At 44.4% G+C, this 25,320-nt stretch overlaps 1 protein-coding gene across 1 annotated transcript in view; it reads right to left on the reverse strand.

Moving 5' to 3' along the window:
• Positions 1–25,320, reverse strand: part of TENT2 (terminal nucleotidyltransferase 2) — a 583,214-nt gene that overhangs the window by 538,246 nt on the left and 19,648 nt on the right. Inside the window, exons 2-4 of the mRNA XM_078677766.1 lie at positions 3,278–3,397; positions 2,619–2,766; positions 1,630–1,827 (exon numbers count right to left, since the gene is read on the reverse strand). Of these exons, the coding sequence (XP_078533892.1) occupies positions 1,630–1,827; positions 2,619–2,766; positions 3,278–3,397 (466 nt within the window). The remainder of the gene's footprint in view (positions 1–1,629; positions 1,828–2,618; positions 2,767–3,277; positions 3,398–25,320) is intronic.

Consider the following 25,320-nt stretch of genomic DNA (forward strand, 5'->3'; position numbering starts at 1 on the left):
TTTTTCTAAGTTGCTCTCAGATGTAATCTTTGAGTGTGTCTCATATATTGCCGCTGCGAGTACAACAAATGCTTAGCATTATCCTCTGATAAGCTTAACTGCACGCCCACACTACCAGAAAAGAGAGCGTTTGTATGTTCTACTTTAGACTCTGTAAACCTCTCGGGACCCACTGAACACTCTGCACAGTGTACTTTGTCTTAGTACACTATATAGAGAGCCAGCTTCCTACAATCATGCTCCGTGGAAAGGAAGTTTTCTTTATTGAAGAGTACGCAAAGTTTTTGATGTGTCCATATCCATCTTTATGGTTTGTAAAGTTTTCGTCAATGTGCTTCTCAAAGAGAGCTTCACCATCATATGGAAGGTCTAATATTTTGCTTTGCACTTCTGGTCTGAAAGAAGTGGCATTCAACCACACCTGCCTCCTTAGGACTGCTGCTCCTGCTAGCTGTCCGACTCCTGTAAATGCAATGCCCATAGCACAGTCATTGACTTTCAATGAGTCTTGCTCTCCCTCTTGCAAGATTTTCTTGGCTTCTGACTTATCATCTGGCAGGTGATTTATATACAGGGCAATTGGAATTATGTGATTGTGCGCCCGCTGCATAATTAGATTTTTGCTGATTAGATTTGCAGCATTTGCAACATAATCCATATTTGAAACACAAATTAATTGTTTGTAGCTCACACAGTTCAAAAGTTACTAAAATCGCAGACACACATGTTGCTGCGCACTGGAATGCCCGTTGCAAAGCTGGGCTGGTCACCTTTCTGTTCCTTATTGTTATATTTGGGTATTAAACTGGTACTAATGGAGTGCAACCAATGCTCAGACAGTGTTACCAAGTTTATAAATGACAAAAAAGTAATATACTATTACAAAATGTGCCGCATTATGCAGCATAATTTGCTCAATCCTGCTGCATAATTTGGCCATCTCCTGCCGCATAATTCCATTGGCCCGTCTATATATGATGCTATGTCTAACCACATCTGCCGTTCACGGCGCCCAAGTTATCGCCAAACTGTTAGCTGCCTAAACCGTTAATGGTGACATAGAGGAAAAAGTTTTCTGATGTTTTCCAAGCACCTTCCCGCTCTGTAAAGTTGTGCTGATGGGTTTTTCAAACGGTGCTGGGCTGCTTGCGATACTACGGTTCATGCTTTGGATGTCCTATGAGGCAAGCTAGGAACTTTTGTGAGCATTATATTTTTTATTACCAAGACATGACAATACTGCAGCCTCTATTGCCGGATATTTCATGGTTTTAATACCATCCTTAAATAAATCAAAGAAAAGTGCAGTTCCTGGGGGGAAGAGACTAGGGTAGGGGAGTGAACAGGTCTCTTATGGATTGCCCTCACACACCCCGAAGGAGGTCATGCTTCACCATTTGGGCTGTGCTCCTCGTTGGGCCGGCGCTGCAATGCCCGACGGGTTCCCGTGAATGGGCTCTTTGCCGGAGATCTTTTTAGAGACAGCCGTATGGTGAGTGAGTGGTCATGGTAGTGGTGTGAGCTGTGAGTTAAAATAGGTTGCGTACTGCCCTATAGAACCAATTTAATTCAAGGGGTGTACTGATCTAGCTAAAATACATGAGCCCTGACTGGATTCAATGATCTTACAGGGTCTGGTGTGTATATGGGGTTGACATGTTTCTTGCCTGCAGCCCCTAACGTGTCAAACAGCAATTCTTCAGGACCTATGTTTACAGGAGTAGATTCTCCCAACTGTAATCCTACCAAACGCAGGTGCTCAATACTGTACTTGATCACCAGCGTAGTATGCCAATTTCCAGCGAGTATGTCCTGGATACGAGAGACCTGAAAGAGATACAAACAAATAAGTTCCAGACCTTAGTCTGGAAGCCTATAATCACCACCTGTGGTGCAGTTATTTACATGCGAGAGCTTATTTTGCCAAGTGGGATCATATTTGTGGTAAAGATGCCAATTGATTGTACTCTGTTGCCCCCACCGTGAGCTGCTGGCGCAGAGGGGTGGATTGGTGCGCCGCACAAAAGCGGCCCCTGTATGAGGCCAGATGCCGCCCGAAGAAGTTCCGTAGAATGTGGGGCAAATGGGTTGGAGTGGTGGAAGATTGACACTCCTACTGAGCACTCGAGGACTGGAATGGGTGCAGCAGTATTTTTTGTTTTTATTGACGGTCTATGGGTTCATCTATGTTTATGTGATCTTCTCATGTAATTGTCTTGCGCAACGCCTTTTATAAGCGGCTGGTATTGCTTATCTCTTGTTGGTTTCTCAAACTCAATAAAATTGATTATAAAAAAATGTCTGTCTTCTTGATACCGTTGTTGTTGTGGATATGACTGAAATTGACACACATAGTGTAGGCCCTCTTGGTTTGGAGGATAGTATTCCTAGTCATAGTACTCATCCCCTTCATGCTGCTAGTACTTAACGGGCAGCTCAGATGGACCATCACTGTCCAACTCGTTCTCATCTAGAAGATGACTAGATGGTAAGGGGAATAATTTGCTGGGCGATGCATGCTCAGGCATTAGAACACAGCTTCATCCACTTCCTTTTGTTTTTCCATCATTGACAACGATCTTATAGGCTTGATAAAAAGCATAGCTTTTGTCGCCAACGCTGAGCCGACCATGATCACAGTCGTCACTGGCATTGTGGTGGATGCCGTCCCTGCAATAGTTATCAATGTAGTAGCCAATTTCTTCAAATAAGTTGAACTGAGCAGCTCTCTGTGGAGACTCCTTTACACAACGTGCAATTGAAAATCTGAGGAACAGAAGCCTCTGAAAGTAGTTTTCTAGAGGGTGCTGCAACCTGACTTGTTGGAGTTTGGTTTCTTTCAAATGATATGGATATGTTCCTAAAATGAAGATTGTATACACTTTCCAAGCTATGTTTGACATTACACTGCTATACTAGTTGCACCATGATGCTCTCACTTCGACAAAAGGGAATGATTCAAACATGTGAATCTATGAAAGATCCAATACTGGAGAAGCACCTCCCATGATCCTATCATGAAACATTCAAAAATGTTGGTATCACTGGGCTCCCATCTAGATCGTTCCTCAAGTGAGGTGGATCTCTGTGACATTAGCACATAACTGGACTGTTAACTTTTATTGTTAGCTTAAGTTGGGGTAAGGACACTGGGGAAGAACACTTATAATTACAGCACTACACATTTGACATAATGAAAGGATTGACTGAAAGAATCACAGATTTTATTTTATAAGATATGAACTTTCCCAGCATTTAAAAATAAAGAAGTACTCACTTTATACCCTGGAATGTTGATGGAGGAGCTGGTGATAATGACAGTCTGCCTCCATTCCCATAGGGCCATGCCTGGGCTGACACCGAGGAGACTGCACCGAGGCTTCCACTCAAGAATGCTCTAGAAAACAAAAAACATGCATTGTATGTAATATTGGCTTTCCACTGATACAGAAACAAGAGAAGACACACAAAGATCCAGAAGACCTGTATCTATGAATCAAATATACTTCAAAGCAGAAATCGAGGAAATCCACAATAGTGCATATCACTGCTAGTTAATAGCGCACTTTGTTGACAACCTTTTTTTAAATGAAAACAGCAGAAGAAACCAATTCAGTAAAAACTCGTTCAACGTGGACTTAATAAAATAAAAACATCAGAAATGTATTGTGGGTTGTGAAGCACCTAAAACAGGCTGTCATTGTACAATAGGATGTATTTCCACTGTACAAATGAGCAATTAAAACCTTGCAGTCGAGGAGTTCAATTCCAGCATTTAAACAGTACAGTGTTTAATTACTTTATGAAGCTCAGTTTAAACAGCTCTTGTGAATGAAATTAATGTTACTGAGTAGGCAATCGAGATTCTGCAATTTTGGTCCAGTTAGTGTTTGCTAAAGACTTTGGCCCCGGTAAACTAATACACACAAACGCTGGCAACAACTTGATCCAAATTTCATGCAGATTATCCGGATTGACACAGGGGTTGATGGTTGCAAGGCTGTTCGGGAAAGTGGTTGAACTGCTACTTTCAAAACTGGTATCCAATCAGGTCTTCCTGACGACGGATTATTAATGTACAAAGCATGTTTCGCCTGGTTCATAAATGTTTTGGTGCACAAACAATTGGATCAGACTTACGAATGCAGACAGTCCACTACTATGGAATTTTTAAACCTGAAAAAGTAAAATGTTCAAGTAATGCATTGCAATGTGATGGTCAGTCACTATGTTTCTTACTTTGTGCCCTCTGATAAACCAGGAAGAAGGCCTAGAATTGGCTTATATGTTGTACTTAAAGGAATGGTATTTGTGGAATCTCTGGGTTGAGCAGTGAACAAGATCCAAACATGGAGGACAGAGTTAACACTTTTTTTATAAAATCACATTCTCGTTATAAGGATGCCAACTAAAGTGTAATAAATGCTTAGTGTGAGGGCCCTGTTTCAGTGGAGTGTAATAGCATGCTGGAAACTACTCCAGTTTCAAAAGATCAGCTGCAAATGTAAAAATATATTTTATTCAGTACTGCAAATGCGATATAAAATGACCTTAGAGAATAACTCTGGTCCCAAGAGAGCAATAGTCTGTTTTTGAAGGGTTCGCTCAGGTTCTGTGTAATGAATGGTGTATAAAATGGACTGGTTGCAGACCTGAACTACAGGGATCTATTAAAAGATTTTCCCAGCTCTAGGGAAATGGTTGTTATATTACTTGCGGGAATATTAAGGTAGACACAATTTAAAGAGCTTTCAGAGTTGTACTAGTATCCCAAGCACAAGGGAAGTGCAAAGCGTGTGCTGCAATTTACAGGGGTTGTAGTTCTGAAAGCCCATGTTTGCTGGCATGTAGAATGTGTGAGGTCAATCCGGACAAGATTCACACAACACAGATTATTAAATAAATTCTCATTAAAATATGAAACCAACCACATGAAAATGAAAGGGAATATAGAGAATTACTCAGCAAAATATCAAATTTACAAATGTTAGGTCTAAAAAAGTATCCAGTTAATCATATTTAGAACAGAAATAGAGGGAAGGATAGAGAAAATACTGACGATTGCTGACAAAAGAGTACAGGTGCAGGGCTAGACCCTGAAAATGCATTTTAAATAGTGTTTTATTCATTTTAGGTCGAACCTACAGACACTGTAAGCTGTCTGGTGCCAAAAGAGAATTCAGGGCTTTACCAGGAACTTATGGGGGCTTACGCCCCGACTACTGCTTACCATTACTTGGCTTTATTGTAACTCATTTAATTGCTTCTCATCCGAGCATAGACTCTTTATCATCCCTCCGACTGGCAGATTTCTATCCTTCCAATGTTCAATTTTAGGAAACTGCTTTTTCATTTTTGCTTAAACACTTCTTGGGAGTGCATGTGCTTTCCAGTTCTCTTCTTGTTTGCTTCTCTTTGTCCTGCCAAATACCCACCCTACACTCAGTATTGTAGTTTCCTTCATGGAGCTCCCGTGAGCAGTGGGCTGACGAGCCTGGGATCCCGCACCTACGCGCCAGAGTGGTACTATACCTGGCATACATTGGCAGCCATCGGCAACCCCAGTACACGGCCTATCCCTGCGGACGAGGGGTGATACCCCGAAACACGTGTCCAGGGATGGCGAAGAAAGCGAAGATAGCAGAAGATCGAAAGATGATGCATCGCGAACACTTTACTACATTGACCAGAGTCCTAAGGGGCGACACCGCCGGTGTGTGAGTAGTGTGCGACCCCACCCCATTTGTAACTTTAAAGCTCCCGAGAGCAGTGGGCTGACGAGCCTGGGATCCCGCAGCTACGCGCCTGAGTGGTACTATACCTGGCAGATATTGGCAGCCATTGGCAACCCCAGTACACGGCCTATCCCTGCTGACGAGGGGTGATACCCCGAAACACGTGTCCAGGGATGGCGAAGACAGCGAAAATAGCAGAAGATCGTAAGATGATGCATCGCGAACACTTTACTACATTGACCAGAGTCCTTAGGGGCGACACCGCCGGTGTGTGAGTAGTGTGCGACCCCACCCCATTTGTAACTTTAAAGCTCCCGTGAGCAGTGGGCTGACGAGCCTGGGATCCTGCACCTACGCGCCTGAGTGGTACTATACCTGGCAGATATTGGCAGCCATCGGCAACCCCAGTACACTGCCTATCTCTGCTGACGAGGGGTGATACCCCGAAACACGTGTCCAGGGATGGCGAAGACAGCGAAGATAGCAGAAGATCGAAAGATGATGCATCGCGAACACTTTACTACATTGACCAGAGTCCTTAGGGGCGACACCGCCGGTGTGTGAGTAGTGTGCGACCACACCCCCATTTGTTTCTTCATGGAGCATGCACGCTCTTATGTGCTTCTCCCTCGCGCCAAAGTCTCTGCCCCCATTACACTATACGTTCTGTCTCCCCCGTGCTCCATGTTGCTTACTAGCTCACGTACTCCTCCCCCGCCCTATTATTCTCTCCATCATATTTTACTTTTCACTTTCATCATTCCACTCTCTATTGCTTTAACTCTTCTACTCCCACTCCTGTTGCCTCCTTCCCCCACGCCCAACTTTTGTTTTAGGGGCATCAAAGTAGCTTGATTAGTTTCTCAGCAAATTCAGCGCTCAGGTCTAATATGTCGCCCCAGTATCATACAATCATTGGACAGTCCCATACCATGTGGAAGGAGTCCGCCCCAGGCAGTCTATATCCGGGACAGCTGGTGTTTGCTCATTCGTACATCTGGCCTATTCATTTTGAGAAAAGATTTATTTGATGGAGACAGCTGGACTGGCTGTATTTTAAGACAGGGATTTCTAGACACTCCTAGCCTGAAAAAGTACCTGATGAAAACCATATAAATGAATCTGTAAGATCAGATTACACAGTTGCTCTGTTCCAACTAAAGGAGGACACCAATAAGATCTGTAAGAAGTTCACAAACAAACTCCCACAGTAAAAGCCAAAGAATGTCACAATAATGCATGATGGCTAGATTGGGTCTACTTAATCAAAAGACAGATGTGGAATTGAAAAAGAAAACAATAAAAATAAACTGAGCCCCATCAAGCCAGTTCTAAAAGTGCTTGGCATAACATGTATTGTCCGTATAGATGGGTGATATTGGAAACAAGTGTTACAGTGAGTTTAGTATATTGCAAACCACCTGTTGAGTACCTGAATTGCGCGAAAAGCTACCGCTTTAGACTTGGTCAAGTGTAGACCATATCCATTGCTACACAGCAGAAGTTCTCAATTAAGACCTTTCAGATGCAAAGAAAGCCAAATAGGAGGAGTCACCCTTTACCTAACACGACTCTTAACCACCAACAAAGCCAAACCAACTGGACTATGGGCTGAACATGGATCATGATCGCAAGACCATAGTAGTCAATCCCGAGCTCTCTTGGGGATAACAGCAGAGAGTTGGAATGGTGGAGAAACATAATTTAGATGTTCCAAAGGTCCAGCAGAAGAATAAAAAGAGGAAAAATAATTGCATGGACCGGGACAATGGACAGGAGACAACCTCTCTTATTTATTTATTTATTTAGAGAGTTTTATATAGCGCTACTGGACCTTGGGGTATCAGAGCGCTTTACAAGGTTGGTATACATACAAGAAATAGTTCAACGTGTGTAATAATCATGAAAGATACAAAAAATTACATTTGCATGGATAGGAGGTAGCATATAACGACATAAGCAGCGTACACATATTAATGGAGGGTAAAAGAGGATGGAGAGAATAGAGAATCAGAGAAATAGGGGATGTGAAACAGGAGGAGAGGAGGCAAGAGAGGTGGAGAAAGGGGGTAGGGTGAGAGGATAGCAGGGGAGCGGATCCTGTATAGTAATCAAGTCATTGACGTTAGGGGCCCCAACATTTGTTGAGAAGAAGTGATTTGAGCCTTTTTTTGAAGAGAGGGTAGGGGGGGTTGCAGCGAAGATCTTTGGGGAGAGAGTTCCAAATCGTGGGCGCATTACCAGAGAATGCACGGGATTGGAGTTTTTTTGTATTTGAGTTTGGGCGGGATTAGGGCAAGGGAGTTAGTGCTCCTAAGGGATCTAGAGCACCCAGCTTTATGTAATTTGTCAGCAAGATAAGAGGGTGTATTTAGGTGGAGGGCTTTATACGTGATACATGCAAGCTTGTTTGTGGATCTTCCTTCGATTGGGAGTCAGTTAAGGTTTTTAAGGACAGGAGAGATGTGGTCAAATTTTTTACAAATCGCCGATAAGTCTGGCGGCGAGGTTAAGAACACATTTAATCGATGCCAGGTGGATTTTAGGGGTGCCAGCGAGTGTTGCGTTGCCATAGCCAATTTTTGACATGACAAGTGATTGGACAACGATTTTAAAGTCATCAGCTGTGATAAAAGGTTTCAGTTTTTTGAGGTGATGAAGGGTGAAAAAGGGCACTTTTGGCAGAATTTTTCATGTGTGGGATGAGATTCAGGTTTAGATCAATGCTGATGCCTAGGGATTTGACAGAGTTAGAGGTGGAGAGGGGGCAGTTGAAAGCTGTGATATAATTGACCCAGAGTTCAATAGGGAGAGAGTTTCTCTTGGGACTAAAAAGGATGATTTCGGGTTTTTTAGGATTCAGTTTGAGATGATTGAGGTGGAACCAAGTTTGAACTTTATTCAAAGTGTCGTTGAGGTGAAGGATGTCATTGTGGGATTTGATCTTGTAGTAAAGTTGGGTATCGTCGGCATATAGGTGGTAGCATATTTTGGCTTGTTTGAGAATGAGGGTGAGTGGTTCCATGAACAGAAGTCAGACAGTCAAAGAGACTGTAAAGAGACAGTGCTCCATGGAGAGCGCCAAACAGAAGATAGGAAAGATAGAACAAAGCAAATAATTGAATAAGAGACAAATATTGACAAAAAAGCCTTCCAATGGTAACCAATGGGTGGACAATAAGCCCCTGTAAGTACATGGTAAATCTACAATAGGTCTTTCGAAACCACACAGTTTAAACCTTCTGGTAAAGCAAGATCTAAACTCCCCATTACCAGACTTCAATCAAATACACCGCCAAGCAATAAGGCCATTGCTCAATCATAAAACAGAAAAGGTGAGGAGCTAATTCAAGAGCCTGTGCACCATGCACAAAGATTACTGGAACAAAGTCCTTGGAAGCCTTAAAAAACATTAGCAATACACTACACAACAACCAGAGCCCTAAGATCACAGTCTTGAATAAATAAATGAACCCAGTTAGAAGCATCAGAAACACAAATGCAAATCTCAAACTCTGAACAGCTTAAATCTGCCACTGAGAGCTGAATCCCAACAACCTTCAATTGAGGAAATCTTGATATGGGAGGGCAAACATCAATAGACAAATGCCATCTCCTTCAGATATTCTGATTTTACCAATCAGTGTAGACCAAACAAAACCACTTAATACACATTAACCTGAGCACCAATTAACACAGCTCCTGTTTATGATAAGGGGCTCGCTGCGGCAGTTAGGCCCACAAAATCCCAGGGACATGCCCTTCATCTACCCTCAGACGCATGCCCTTATGTTTTAATCTTAGCAGGCGTACCACCGCTCAAGGAGGGCCAAGGAGAGTCCTGGGTCCAGCTAAACAACAAATGTATCGATTGGCTGTGTAAACATAAAGGGGTAGGTTATGACATCTCAAACGAAATTTTGTCAGCAAGCCGAGTAAGTTGGGTTCGTCCCTTATTTAAGAATATTAACGGCGATTGCATTGTAATTAATTTCCATCACCCTGGTACAGCCAAATACATACTTAGCAACAATAACATCTACCCTGGCCCAACAACTGTTATAACCCCTTTTTCATTGGGTTATTTTTATAGGCCCCCCCCCAGAGATCATTTAATCAAGCCCCCCCACCATACCCACTGTTTAATAGATTTAGTGTTTTATCTGAGTTGAGCACTTTTGAATGACCACTACCATCTATCCTCCTTGATATAACATCTAGTGACCAGCCACACATAATTGTTCCCGCAGTAGAATACCCAATTCGCCTTGATGCAATGGTGCCTAATGATTCAAGAGTATCCGTATCACCAGTTACACACTCAACATCTCCCCAGGGCACTAATACCCCTATATCCACAGACGACCTGACCATTCTGAGTTGGAATATTGCCGGTCTTAATGCAAAAACACAAATCAAGGAGTGGACAGAGTGGGTTATTAATTTCGATGTCCTGATGTTCCAGGAGACCTGGTGTACCAGTCCCCTGTTTCAAGAAGGGTATAGCTGTCATAATCAGATAGTCCCCCACTAGGTCGGCCCATGGCCAGGGTGGGTACAATCTATTTGGGTCAAGATCATGGCAGGAGTTAAAATTGAAACATTACCAGTTATTGATAAGAATTTTCAGGCGATGACATATACTAGTAGGATAAAGCTATGTCTAATTCATTTTTATAACAATGACTTCACAAGTCACCCCAACGCTAATTTTATAAGATTATTTGATTTTATTGATGAAATTGTTGATGGACATAAATATGGCAATTATGACTGTATTTGTATAGGAGGCGATTTCAATGCTCACATCTACCCAAGAACCCCTAGCCGTAAAAGAGGAGAAGAACTGCTTGACCATTTAGCCTTACGCGATTTAGTCAATGCTATGGAGAAGGCAAATACCACTGGGATTGATGAACCAGAGTCCACCTATGTGGGGCGAGGGAGCTCCACCACAATAGACTATGTATTTATATCCTCTCATTAAAGGCCAAGGTTGTTAATGTTCCTTATAGCGATCACTACCCGATTTTAATTAGCCTTAAATCTATCAACAAACAGGGGAATAAGAGAGAAATCGGGGCACAAAACTTAGCGGCATCCACAGACAAACTTAGGGTGGTCTGTAGGGGGATAGATAACAAGGGGGTCTTAACTCGTACCATTCAAAAGTACCACCAACTAGTGTCAGTCTGTCTATCCACCGACAGCCCCGAACACGTTATTGTCAAGGCCTTTTCGGGCCTTTGTAAGGCTATTAAAAAGGAGATCTCTAAATCAGCCTTAGCCACCAACCATATACAACCAAGGTGGTTTGACACCTTATGTTCTAAAGCCAACCGGGAACTAAGGGCTGCCCTCACTGCGGTCCCACGGGACCAGTCCGCGGTGAGGAGATTGAGGGCTAGCTATAAGCGCACTCTTAAAATAAGATCAGAGGAGTTACTAAGAGACCACTAGGACTCCCTCGTGCGGTTTGCGTCATTGAGGGATGTCTCCGGGTTCTGGAGCGAAGTTAAGAGTTTAAGATCACTGGGAACAAACATCACTCCCATAAATTGTAATATACCAGGGGACGTGTGGGTGGATCACTTTTCGAAAATCTATGAGGCTCCACCTAATCCCGCAGGTATTGCCCCATCCTTAACTATATTGAATATCACTCTAACGGAGGTGGAAGATGCCATCTCAGAAAGTGCGGGGAATAAAGCTCCAGGGCCCGATGGTTTATCTATTGACCAAATCAAATCAGAACCAGACTTTTGGGCTCCTTTACTGTGTAACATCTTCAACCATTTATCCCACACCTCACCCCCAGTAACTTGGTCAAATAGTACTATTGTGCCTATCTTCAAAAAAGGCAACAGATCGGACCCTGCCTGTTATCGTCCGATATCTTTAATAGACAACACTTTGAAGGTCTTAGGTAGGGTCATCTTTAACAAGATCAGAGTTTGGGCAGAAGATAATGCCATCCTACATCCATGTCAGTTAGGCTTCAGTAAATCACGTGGGAACTGTGGAGCAATGCCTAAATTTAAATTTATTAATTGCAAAGTACACTATCGCAAACAAATCCCCCCTGTATTTAGGTTTCATGGATTTAAGTTCTGCTTTTGATTTTGTTAATCGTTCCCGTTTATGGTCAGTTTTGTTGAATTATGGTTTAGATGAATCTTTGGTTTACTTTTTGGCCCATCAACACAGTGATCTGAGAGCCCGTGTCCGATTGAATAATGTCGGTGAAGTCTCCAGTGATATTTTTATTGGCAGGGGGGGGGTCAGACAGGGCTGCGTTCTGGCCCCCTTGCTTTTTATTTTGTACATAAATGAATTAAGCAGTTTTGTGTGTAAATTAACAAGTGATGTCCCGCAAGTAAACGGTAGACCACTTCCCGCCCTCCTTTACGCGGACGATGCGGTCCTTATGGGCCGCACACCCAATGCACTGCGAATTTTAATTTCAGGATTTGTTACGTATATGGCAGATCTTGGCCTTTGCACAAATTTTAATAAATCATTTATAATGTGCTGCGGCCCAAACAAACATAAGATTAATCAAATTCTGACAGGGAATAATGTTTTAAAAAGCACAAGCACTCTCCCATATTTAGGCCTGTTGTTCACCGATTCTGGCTCATGGCAACCTCATGTTGCCCGGGGGAGAAATAAATTGGGCAAAGCTATTAACTCTGTAACCTCCCTCCGTCAACCTAAACATGCTGAGGTTATTATATCATTGTTACAAATTTACAAGACCCAATGCTTGCCCACAGGAACCTATGGCGCTGAGGTGTGGGGATACGCAAACTGTACTAATATACAGACTGAGGAGAATAGGTTCTGTAGGAAGCTTTTGGGGGGGGTTATTTCTGCTCCTACTTTCGTGTGTCACCGAGAATTGGACCTCAAGCATACAGAGGATTTTATAAGATCTAGACCCGCCCTGTTTTGGCTGAAAATATGGTTGAATTCAGCTGCGTCATTGACCCGTGACATTATTTTGGACTGCCTAAAAAGTGAGCGGGCCAGTCACATACCATGGCTTAGGGCGGTGGAAAAAAGTCTAGCTAGTGTGGAGCAGGGGCATTTATTTACATCTCCCCATACAATAGACTGCACACACAAGAACTTAGTAAAAAAGGCTCTGTAGAAACTTTATAACAATGAGAGGGAAAAGACAGAGCTTGTAAAACGGGCGATTATAAGGTACATAACCCTCTTGGCGCCAAGTGACAGGTCCCATGACATGCCCCAAGGCTACCTGTGTAGAAAGTTGAGTAAATGGAACAGGAGCCTGCTGTTCCGGTTTAGGGATGGGTTTAGGGATGGGAGCATTAAAAACCTATTATGCTTCCCGTTAGGCTTTAACAGAAACTTAGAAAATCTAAACTGTCCCTGTAACCATGGCGGGAAACAAAGCCTTTTACATTTTATGTTTTTTGTGGCTTCTATGTAAAATATACTAAACATTTTTTAATCCCATATTTTCGTAAGACTGCCCAAATGGATTTTAACCTAGCCCTTGGAGACTTACTGATGCTAAGCTATGACGAAGTAATCTTAAGAGTCAGTTGCTTTCTTAAAGCTGCAGTATCATTGAACACGGATTGAAAAGTTTTGCACTATTTTCTGCCTAGTTTGCACATTGCTTATTTTGCACAAGTAGTTGTATTTGCACATATTATAGCCATTAATTCCGCATTGTTCTTAACTGTTGTGTATCTTATTGTGAGCCCTAAATATTATCTGAAATCATCATCTATGCCGTTATTTGCACTTTATGTAATATACATCGATGGGTATTATGTCATCATTTCTTTTATTAGCTTTTAAATGATTGTCGTATTATGTGTTTTGGATAATTGTTGCGATTTACATGTACTTTTATGGATATTTCTTAAATCCGAATAAAGATCTTTGACTTGACTTGATTAACCTGACCAATGACTACATAGGTTTGGTCCCAACAGGACACTGATCACAGAACAGGTAATCTACCTTTCCATCACCTGGGCCACTGCAATTATGCAGCTGCTGCGATTTTCGCATAATTTTAAATTTGCCACATAATCCATCATCTGCTGCATAATCTCCAGAATAAAAAACAACAAAACACAGGTTCTAGCTCAAACGGTTCAAAAGTTACTGAAAATACAGCTACACATATTGATGCACAGTGGATGGCCCTTTGCTAAGATTGAATGGCCACCTTTCGGTTGCTTATTACTGTATTTGTGTATTAAACTGGTACTAATGAAGTGTAACCAACGCCCAGTGTTAGCAAGGGTAGAAATAACAAACAAAGGAACTATTAGTATCACAAAATGTGCTGCATTGCGTTGCTAATTTGCCTTTTCTTGCTGCATATTTTACTTAACCCTGCCTCATAATTTGGCCCTTCCCCGCTGCATAATTGCAGTGGCCCTGTCTATCACTAATGAACAGCACTAGTTGCAAGATCTATGGGACTACAGAGCTAGAGGATGGCTGAGGGACAGCCACATTACCTCAGGACTCTACTGTTTCCAGTGCGGATTAATTCATTTTTTTACACTTCTCTCTAATACTATAAATAAGTGCATTCATTGCCTCTCCCCTACAGGCCTCATAAGGCTGTGTTGGTATTAATACGAAAGACATGTCCATTTTACTTTCTGAATAAAACTGACTAGCTAAAACCTTTTAGAGAAAACAGTTCTGCATTGTAGCGCTCAAAAGGTGAAAATCTAGCGATATAAACTACTTTGAAAATTAATTCTCCATATTTTTACATCAGCGAACAATTCCACAATCACTGTATCTATGCGGTCCTGTACTGCATCACACCAGTTGCATACTTTACAAAGGAACATGGGTCTTCCAACTACACTGTAGAATGTGATAAATGTTGAGAGGATAGGTAGGGAGTAGGTGAACTGACAGCTGGACATTAAAGATTGAACCAAGAGAACACTATGCATATATCGTATACTAGCGGCCCGCCCCGACGTTGTCCGGGGATGAAATAGAATGTCTGCAATGGTTGTAATAGGCAAGGCAAATTTATTTCAAAACTTGCCTGTGCGTCCGCTCAGAAGCCCTCGTTCGGTACCGCTGAAGGGGAGCGTGTGCTCTTCTGTTTGTTGTCCTTGCTGCAATATGCGAACGTGTGTGTCCGCTCCAGCCGATGCCCCGATCGCCGCAAAATGCACGCACTCCCCAAACACGGCGCGGTGCACTTAGACGCCCCACATCGCGTCAACGGCAAACGCCACAACTCCTGCTTCTGAATGCTTCCGGCGTCTCCGACGGCACACGCCCACAACAATGCTGAAGGACACGCCCACTCGTGTTAGAATGCTAGTCCCACACAGAACACTTATCGCAAGCTGTATAATACCGCAGGCTTTTGCCGAATGCACACGCCCATCGCTGTATGCACACGCCCATCGCTTTACAGCAGAACGCACACACCCACAACTGACTACTATGTCCCAAACATTCTTTTTCCCTTCTAATGTATATGTTGGGCTGGTGTATAGCCTATGTCCATCTGCTGAGACTCTCCTTTCCAACGCTGTATTGGGTGTTAGGTTGGTGCTGTGGTTCCGGAGCTTACCCGCCTCAAAGGTTTGGGCTCTCTCTTTATAATATTAGTATGGATGGATATGGATATGGATGGTTGGCCAGGTCAAGTATCAATAACTGGATTAAAGCTACTTAGGGTACCTGAATGTTAGCACACATCTGTGATAAGACCATTTCGCAAGTGCTTCAAAATTGAAATGCCCAATCTTTGATAAAAAATGGCTACCCTTTAACACAGCAGACTAGTGCCTAATTATAAGGCAGACTCAAGATGAAGTCATCGGACAGCACATGGATGTGGGAGCATCAACTTGCCTACCCTCAAATCTGGCATCAGCTCATTTTTGCAGGGGGAGAAGTACAGCATGCATGGTAAGCAGAGTATTCAAAACACCTACCTACCACAGCAGGTTACAACATGAAACCAGAAATGGTGATGCTGCTATCTACTATTGGTCCTTACATGAGCTAAATACAAGTAGGGTGACTCATAAGAAAAGCCATCGGTTTTTCATTTTTACTAGCAGAAATCATCTATGCCATGGGCTAGGTTTACTTTTGAAAACAAAAGAATATGGATCTACATTTCCTGGCTTCTTAATACTATCAATCAAGACTACCAGGCTAATGCCGTTTCAGACTGACAGAATGGACATTTAAACAGTTTTACAAAAAACACAAAACAAACATGTATAAATACAGATAAAATGTGAAAACACAAATGCATATAAAATTCAGTCTACTTTTAGGTTACAACAGGAGAAACATAAAAAATGAATAAAATAAATATTAACACATATATACACACACAAACACATTTATAAATGTGCGTGTATACAGTTATTTGCAAAGAGATTCCCTGCACTAAAAAAAGGAGGAGGAGTTACCAAACATTGTATACAGTTTTCAAGCACCCACGTTCTCTTTCGGAAAGCCACAAGCCAATCGCAAGCAAAACCTTCCCTGACAAGACAGTCTCACATCATCCATCTCCATAGAAGTGACATCCCTGCATTTCTTAGCATTCATCTGTGCAGCAAGTGACATCACTACCTGTCTTCTGCCTACTTCAATCAACTCAGCAGAGCTTCCCACCACTTGGGCGCCCCAGGTAAGGTTAGACATGGTTGTTGCCTGTTTGGACAAGACAGGGCCGTGGGCGAAAACCCACGTTTCACTGAAACCTATATGGTAAAATATAAAGGTGTCTCAATTCGCAACCCATACTGCCAATCCTCACAACTGCACCCGGATACACTCCCAAAGCATCCTCATAACACAAAGTGTACCTTGAACACATTCCACTAACTACCACACACATTCCAACGTAAGCTCATTAACACACACTCCAGATCTCTGCACCTATACGAACCATGACACCTTCTTCATCACAGAAACATGGTTCATCCCAACATCATTGCACATCCCATAGGCTGCAGCATCCATCGAAAGGACCGGGCACAAAAAAAGGGAGGAGGATTTGTTATTATCCATAAGCCTTCCCTGCTAGCAGCACTCAACTCCATGGAGCTCCCTATACGGACTTCCAACTCAATGCAGACCGCCACTACAGGCCTCCTGGGCAAAACAAAAATTTCATTGATGAATTCCTGGATCTCCTTTCCACCTCATGCACCCAACATGAACACACCATATTCTTGGGTGACGTAAAACTCTCAAAATATACAAGGCTAAAAAAACAAGATAACTTCTCAACCTCATTGGCACATTCAATGTGATATAAACACATTACCCAGCCAACACACTCCATAAGCCTCATTTCCTACCTCATCCTCTCAACATCAACAACATTCCAATGCAAAACATCCAAACGCTGGACAGGCTGACCACCTCATTTTTTTTTTTACTTTATTATAGTTTCAAGGTACAATCCATGTGCATATACAGTTATATCTCATCGACAAACCATTAACAGTGGACATTGCCGTTTCCATTCAAGGAGAAATTTTGATCTAAGCTGCCCATGAAGATACTTTCCTAACCGACAGTTGTTAGAACTTTTTCACACATAGTAAGTTAAAACTTGTAACTGAACAGACCCCCCCTCCCAACCCCTCCACTCTACCGGGCCCAACCAGGCCAACTACCTAGAGGTCCATCTATCCTAAAATTAGTCAAGGGAATCCTCCCATCTTGTCTGTGGGACTCAATCCCCCTGTGACGATCCTCCTCTAACGATGCCTGTGTAGAATATGAGTAGCTTCCCTCTATCTCCTGGATCATTAACCCCCACGCCAACAATACTTCTGGGAGTGTGACATCTCTTCTAGTGCTACGCATGTGCCCCTCCTCCGCCAGTGCCCATTCTCGCAAATCGGTTTTCCATTTCGCTATCTGTGGACATCGTTGCGTTAGCCAGTGGAACGCTATGCACCGCCTAGCTCTCACAAGATCCAAAACCAGGAACCTGCTGCTTGTTTTGCGTTTAGGGACTTGGGGAAGTAAACCGAGAAGACAAGGACGCACCTCTTATGCAATCTTCCACCTAGTTATTTTGCTCAGGTCCTCTAGGATCGTCGCCCAGTATACCTGAATCGCCGGACACGTCCAGACCATATGCAAAAAATCCGCTAGGGCAAGAGGTAGGTCATGTGAACTATATTTAGTGCATCTGTTTAAACCTGTTGCACACCGCCCCCTTGCGTACACCTTCATTCATTTTTCCCAATCTCGTGGCGTACTCTCCTGTGGACTTGCCACCTGTCACTTCTCTTCTACTTTGAGAGGTCAGTATTTTTTATCTTCCCTTAGCGCCCTGTATAGGTGTGTTACAAGTTTACGCCCTCCCGCCATGGCAATTATCGTGACTAGGGTATGTGTGTGGCAAGGGGCGTCCGGGAACATAGGCCATAAGTGCCCTGCTGTTGCCGCTATTTTGGTATGTTGCAAAAATTGCCCCGATCCCAAGCCAAAAGTATCTACCGATTCCTGATAGGTTATAAACCTTTGTTCCGGGTAAAGGTCCGACAACATGAGACAACCTCCCATCTTCCATTTCTCAGTGGACATGACTCGCTGTATGAGTGCGAAGGGTGGCATAAGCCAGAAGTCTGCCTCTGGGACAAATGGGCATGCCTGAATAAGTCTCCTGATCACCCTGTTCCATATGGCAGCGAGTAATCTGCCCAATGGGGACACTGCTCCTGTCGCCCTCTCGTTTGCCAGAGGAGCGTGCCCAACTGTCGATCTCCATATGTGTCCGCTAGTAGTGATCTTTCCCAGGAAGGATCTGTATCTAACCATGCTATGGAGTGCTGTAGTTGCGATGCAAAATAATAAAGTTCTAGGTCAGGGATTTCCAAATCTCCCTTACCCCCATGTGCGTTTCATAACTTCTAGGCTGACCCAACAGCGTTTCCCGTTCCAAAGCAATTGTAGGAGCATTGCGTCAAGGTCTTTGAATACCTGATGCGGGAGTTCAAAGAAGGAGCCCTGCATAGTGAAGAGGCATCGGGCAGCACCACCATTTTTATTAAGGCCATCTTCCCAATCAGTGAAAGTTTGAGTGTGTTCCAGACTTATCCAGATCCCGAGATATAGCAGCGTATCTGGCACCCACGGGAGGCCCATCTCTCGGTGTTGGACTCCGCCCCTCTCTGTCTCTGACCCAATTGTATATAATTGTGATTTTGTATTATTAACGTAGAGTCTGGAGGCCTTGGCAAACTGATCTAGAGCCGCCAGCAATATCGGAAGCAATTGGGCAGGCTCCTGCAAGTACACCAGCGCATCATCAGCGTGCAATGATACAATATGGTCTATGGTCCAGACACGGATGCCCTGCCCCTGGAGAACCCCACGGAGATGACACACTAATGGTTCCAATGCCAGGGCGAACAACAAGGGGAGAGCGGACACCCCTGATGTGTCCCTCTGCTATTGGCACTGCATCCGAGCTATCTACCAGGCTGAGAATAGAGGAGTCTCACCCAATTCACGAACCCTTCACCTATCCCCATTTTTAGAAGTACCTGCCATAAATATTCCCATCTCATTGAGTCGAACGCTTGTTCGATTTCCCAAAATGCCAAGGTACTCCATTGGGCCCTGCCCCCCAGTGATTGCATAACGTGGGCGAGATGGCGGATGTTCCGCAGAGCATTCCTCCCTGGTATAAAATCTGACCGGTCATCATGCACCAGCTGCCTGAGATACGGAAGTAATCTATTTGCCAGTACCTGACTAATGATTTTAAGATCTACGTTTAGCATAGATATTGGCCTGTAGGAGTTGGGGAGCAGGCTTGGGGATCATCACAATCAGCGCTTCTCGCATGGAATTTGGTTTCCAGAACTATTTCCATGAGCTTAGGGACCAGGGCTCCCCCATATTCTTTGTATGGCTCCTCCGTCAGGCGGTCCATCCCGGGGGATTTAGCTGTTTTCAGGTGAGCGATCCCCGCCCTTGAAAAGGAGCCCTAAGGGAATCCTGACTCTCTGGGTCGAGGCAAGGTAGGTCCACCTTGGCAAGGTAGGCTTCCATAGCCCCGGGCGGTATGGGGCTGGGGCTCGAAATATATCTTATGTAGGTGTACTGTAGATGCCATATTAATCTCGTGTGGTTTATAAACCATTCGACCCTGATCCGTTTTAAGGGCCAGTATCGGGGGAGGCTGTCTCCATTCTGATCAAGCGCGCCAGTAGGCGTCCGGCCATATCTACCTCTGTATACCATCGGCGTCAACTCGTGGTTCTATTATATTTGCCCAGTGACTCCCAGATGTCCCCTATCTTCCGCTGTTGTTCTGCCCATTTAGCCAGCCCCTCCGGGTCTGTGGGAAGCTCGGTTTGTAGGACCCCTAAGCGTTCCTCCTGACATTGTAAATCCCGCTCTAGCACTCTCCTCACCCCCACCTCCGTGGACACACACACCCCCCACCCACATCACCGCCTTCATCGCGTCCCATTCAAGCGCCCTCGAGCTGGCCGTATTCCAATTCACTTCAAAATAGTCATCTAACCCTGTCGTTATAGTCTCCTTATAAACCGGGTCCATTAAAGCCTCAGTGTTAAGTCTCCATAGCAGTATTTTGGAACGTGGTCGGCCCAGAGTGTATGCTATCAGCAGGGGCGAGTGATCGGACAGATAGCGGGCCAGGCATTGCATCTCTGCTATCCGATTGGCTGCCACCTTCTGTATAAAGAAATAGTCCAGTCTGCTGTGTGTGTTAGCTGCTGGTGTGTGACACGAGTACACTCAACAGCCAGGGTTACGGTGCAGCCATATATCCAGCAAATGATAGTTGCTAAGCATCTGGAGCATAGCTTCTCGTGTTTTAGGCTTAGCTTCTGCTTTCGGGGGTGCTTATCTAGCTCTCCATCAAGGGCACAAAGTCTTCTGAGATAATCAGGTCAGCATCTGGTGCCAGGTCTAACTGTTCCAGGACCTTACCCAAAAATTCCTGATCGTCCTTATTCGGAGCGTATATGTTGACTAAGCACACGTGGCGCCCATCCAGTGTCCCCTAACCACCACATATCGTCTGTCAATCTGGACTACATTTTACATCCTTAAAGGGGACTCCTGGCAACACCCATATAAGCGACCCTCTAGCATACCCCGAGTAAGAAGTCGCAAAAAACTGGCCCCTCCACCGACGTTGGACACCCAAAGGTGAGTCTCTTGCAGAAAGGCTATACTTATCTTGTACCGTCTAAGATACGTCGCTACCCTAATCCGTTTGACCATGTTATTGAGCCACTTAACATTCCATGTTATAAGTTTATAGGTTTGTTGATTGCCTGGCATGAGTCGAATATCCTACGATCCCATGATACCCGTCGTATGAGCGGCAGAAACCAAAAAGTGTTGTGTTGGGACTCCTCCGTTGAAAGCTCCCAGACCCTCTGGAGACCCGGCTTCAAACATTTCCAAAATAAAACTGCATAACATGTGAACTCCCGCCACCCTTAGGCAGTAGTACATCATTCTCACACCCAACCCAGGTCTGAGGACTCAGGACTCCGCCCTACAATTGCCACCCTCCCCTCAGATTCACCCCGCAACTTAGTAAGCAACAACGACAGTCAACAGGACGTCAGCAAAAACCCTCAGTTCCTGGTATACAGCCAAGCTGCCTGGCGCCGCGCGACCCTGCCCAACCAGCGGTCTAGCCTGGCCGCCTCAGCGCACTACAGTTGATGTGTTTGAACTGCAGTTTGGCGGAATAGTAACCCACCCCAAAATCAACGTTCCCAACCCCCTTATAGTCCCTTGGGCTGGAGCCCCTCCGCAAACGCACTGCATCAGAGTCAAACCCCAACACGGTCGAGGTCCGTACTTACAGTTCCACTTACCGTTACCCCCAGCACTTCAGTCTCTTTATTGACCCTCGAGTGTCTCAGGAGCCTCCATCGACTGGGCCGGTAGTGCCCTCCGGTTCCAATTGAGTTTCTTGGACAAGACACAAAGGGGAGAACTGGTTTTGTGTTGGTATTTCCCCCCTCTTCTCATAGGGTGCCGTCCGGCAACACCATGATTCGACCTCCGTCCGATACCTCTTGTGACCTGGGTCGCTGTTCTCAAGTGTGGCGATGCGGATTCCGTTGTCAACCACTTCTTCTCCTCGGTTCTTGCCATCCTTGGTGCTGGTCCTGTCTATCCAGGGGCATCGAGTCCATCCAGTACGTGGCCTCTTGCGGGACGCTGAACAAGTGGACTCTGTCCGCATATTGTACTCTGAGCCGAGCCGGAAACATTAAGCTGTATTTCACATTGAGGTTCCTCAATCTCCATTTGACTCCCAGGAAGTCGTTCCGCAAGTCTTGTACCTTTTTGGTGTTGTCCGGGTATACATGGATATCACAGTTCTCAAACCTAGGGAGACCGTTTGTGCGGATAAACTGAAGGATCATGTCCCGATCCCTAAAATGAACAAACGAGCAATCAGAGCTCTAGGTGGTGATCCCGGTTTCAGGGGGGAGGGGGACGGACGGAGAGCTGGGCCCTCTTCACTGTGAACATCTTAGAAAGCCTGAGGCCCGGAAGGGCGGAGCCAATCCATTCCTCCAGAAATAGGTCCACCGCTGGACCATGCGCCTTTTCCAGGAAGCCCAAAAATCAGAGGTCGTTTCTCCTTGATCGCCCCTCTGCGTCTTCTGCCCTGTCTTCAAGACGAGAGGTGTGCTCCTTTAGTGAGGACACTGTCACCTGTAATTGCTGGACTTCATTCCATAAGGAGTCTAGGTCCCCCTCTGTAGTAGTAACTCGGTCCGCCACCTTCCTTAGGTCCAGGCGCAGATGGTTTATATCCATGGCCATACTATCCATTTTGGACTCCAACGCCACTCGCGATTCTTGTATGGCCTCCAGAATGTCAGCCTTGTCGCAGGCCGCCGATCCCTGATGCGATCCGTGTTCGGGGTCCGGTCTAAAGCGCTCCGCCGTAGTTGGGCCCGGCACCGTGTACTGCATGATCTTGTTAGTTTGCACTCCTCTGAGGGGCTTGTCTTTCCCAATCACCAGTGGGAACTCACCCGGGTTATCTCTGGGACCCCTCGCTCCTCAGCCACAGGCGTAAGAATCCATCCCGGGCCTATCAAGGGCTGGAGCATGTCCACGCAGGTACCCTGCAGTACCCTACGTCTAAGGCAACTAAACACCGCTAGATTAATCGCTTCACGCCATGCACTAAGTCAGCCTGTGGCCGCCTCCGGCCCAACTCCCGAGTGCCCCCGCCGCCGATATCCGTCACACTAAACAAAACACCACTAAAATGTAATAACAAAACAATGCTTCCGCCAGTTTGACTGGTGGCTTCCCACATCTGCGCAACAGGGCACCACAGGAGAAAATGTAAAAAGAACTACTTAACATTTAAGTCACTGATAGAATTTAAGAAGAACAACTTAGCATCTCAGTCACTGGAAGCTTTTTTCAAGTATGCCCTAATAATAAATATATTTGTTGTGACTACAAGGAAGAAGTGCCAACGAAAAGGGCCAGTCTTATGTTTGTATACTGGAGAAAGCATCTGGCACAGGACTATGCAGATACCTCCACATTCATGGGGTTACTATGAATGCCACTGTGGCAAAGTGAAAGTCATTTGGCTGCGTCATAGTTCAAACGTGTGACGTGCTTATAACTAGGAAGGTGTTCAAGCCACATATCTATATCTATCCCACTGTCTTAAGGGATGCCAGCAAAAAAGGTGTCTAAACATTTCTGTTTAGGGCTGTTATTTGCAGTACCCTTGTAAAATGTCCACGCTTGATTCCCTTTTCTTTTCGTGAGTTACAGAAGCTATAAACAACAAGGGACCTGAGGGGGATAGGACAGGGATTTAAACAGGCCGCCCCCACTCACTACATCAAAAACTCTCATATGACTGTCCCTATTTATTATGGGGCTGAGAACCCCTGGTTATTTGGCAAATGTGTTTAACTGAACAGAGGGTATGTTACAGCCTTCTGTCTGTTAGTGCTAATGACAGTCACACTTTTAGAAAAATAGCTGGTAATCTAATATCAAGGTATGTGTATGCATGTAATCCATGTGTTAATCTTACACCTCTCTCTATCCTTCTCTAGTGAAAAAAAAAGGGGGAGGGGAGGTTGGCAGCGCCTTACGGGAGCAACACCCGGGGGAGGATATGGCAGACTGGTACTCGCCTGGATCCTCACGTTATCAGCAGCTGCCAACCTGAAACTAAACAGGGGTAAAGGCTGTGCAAAAGAAAAAACTCTGTGTGTTATCCGTGTATGTGACCCAATAGCGGTACACCCAACCTCCTGTGTTCGAGGTTTGGTCCCACCACCATAAAAAGAGCTGAGCTATACTAGCCACTGTAACTTTATTCTATGCTGTATGCCCGTTCTGATTAAAAGTAACCAACATGTTTCATCGCCATAGAATACTTTACCGGCGATTTCATCAGGGTTTTTTTGTTGTTGGGTCAGCGTGAATCCAGCACGTCTTTATTCTCCCTTCATTTTACCTGTGGTGATACATAGAATAAAAACACACATACACATACATGTACTCACTGTGTCTCGAATGGAGGTGATACATTATGCACACTACATTTGTTCATATTAATATCAACCTCGATTTATGAATTGCTAAGGGTGAAGGGGCAGAATACCAGGTATTTGAGGTATTAACCTTAATGCTTACTTAACCTAATCACATTCATTTTTTAGATACCGACCGTAGGGCGGTCTGAGGAACCCATAACCTGATAAAGGGTCCGTCCTTTTCAAATTCTTCTACGGGGGCCTGGTAGGCTCAGTCACACAAGGCTACCTGGTAATGTATGGTTGATATTAATATGACCAAATGTAGTGTGCATAATGTATCACCAATCAAAGCGTGGGTACTCGCACAGCTGAAAGTAAATCGGGTAATGTCTTTTGAACCCTGAGTGTGCAACAGAGGAAACACTGTCTGCTCTAACAGTGTGAAAACCAAGGTACTAATGCAAGGCTCCCTCAATGGAGTGAGCACCTCCGTGCACTACTTGAAGACCATTGGTCTAATTCCATATAAATCAAAAAATATCAAATGTTAATGCCAAACGTAGTTTTTAAACAGCTGTCACATTTTATTCATGTGTGACCGATGAAAATCCATGAATTTATCCACAAAATAAACTGCATTCCCTGGGTGAATGAGTTGCAATCATTAAATTATTGCACATCACATTATGCATCCCAATGCATTTCGGGACCAGCCCTTCCTCAGGGGACAGATCTAAGGAAACAATCCAAATGAAAACGTTTCAATATCCTATACCGATAACTCCTAACTTGAAAGCATATATCTCACAAACTACATTATACTGTGTATTCATACACGTGAATAAAATAAAATACGTCATGTGAAACAATAACGTTATCATGAATGCATATATAAACATGCTGAATAAACGTGCTAATGCTGATAACAATAAAGCTGGACATAATTGTAACCAAACTAAGTTCGCCACAAACAAGAGTGAAAGTGCAGGTGCTCGAAATATCCCACAGTGAACATGCTCCGTTTTCAGGAGAAA

The sequence above is a fragment of the Lissotriton helveticus genome, chromosome 2_1 (genome assembly GCF_964261635.1).
Source record: "Lissotriton helveticus chromosome 2_1, aLisHel1.1, whole genome shotgun sequence".
Classification (NCBI taxonomy): Eukaryota; Metazoa; Chordata; class Amphibia; order Caudata; family Salamandridae; genus Lissotriton; species Lissotriton helveticus.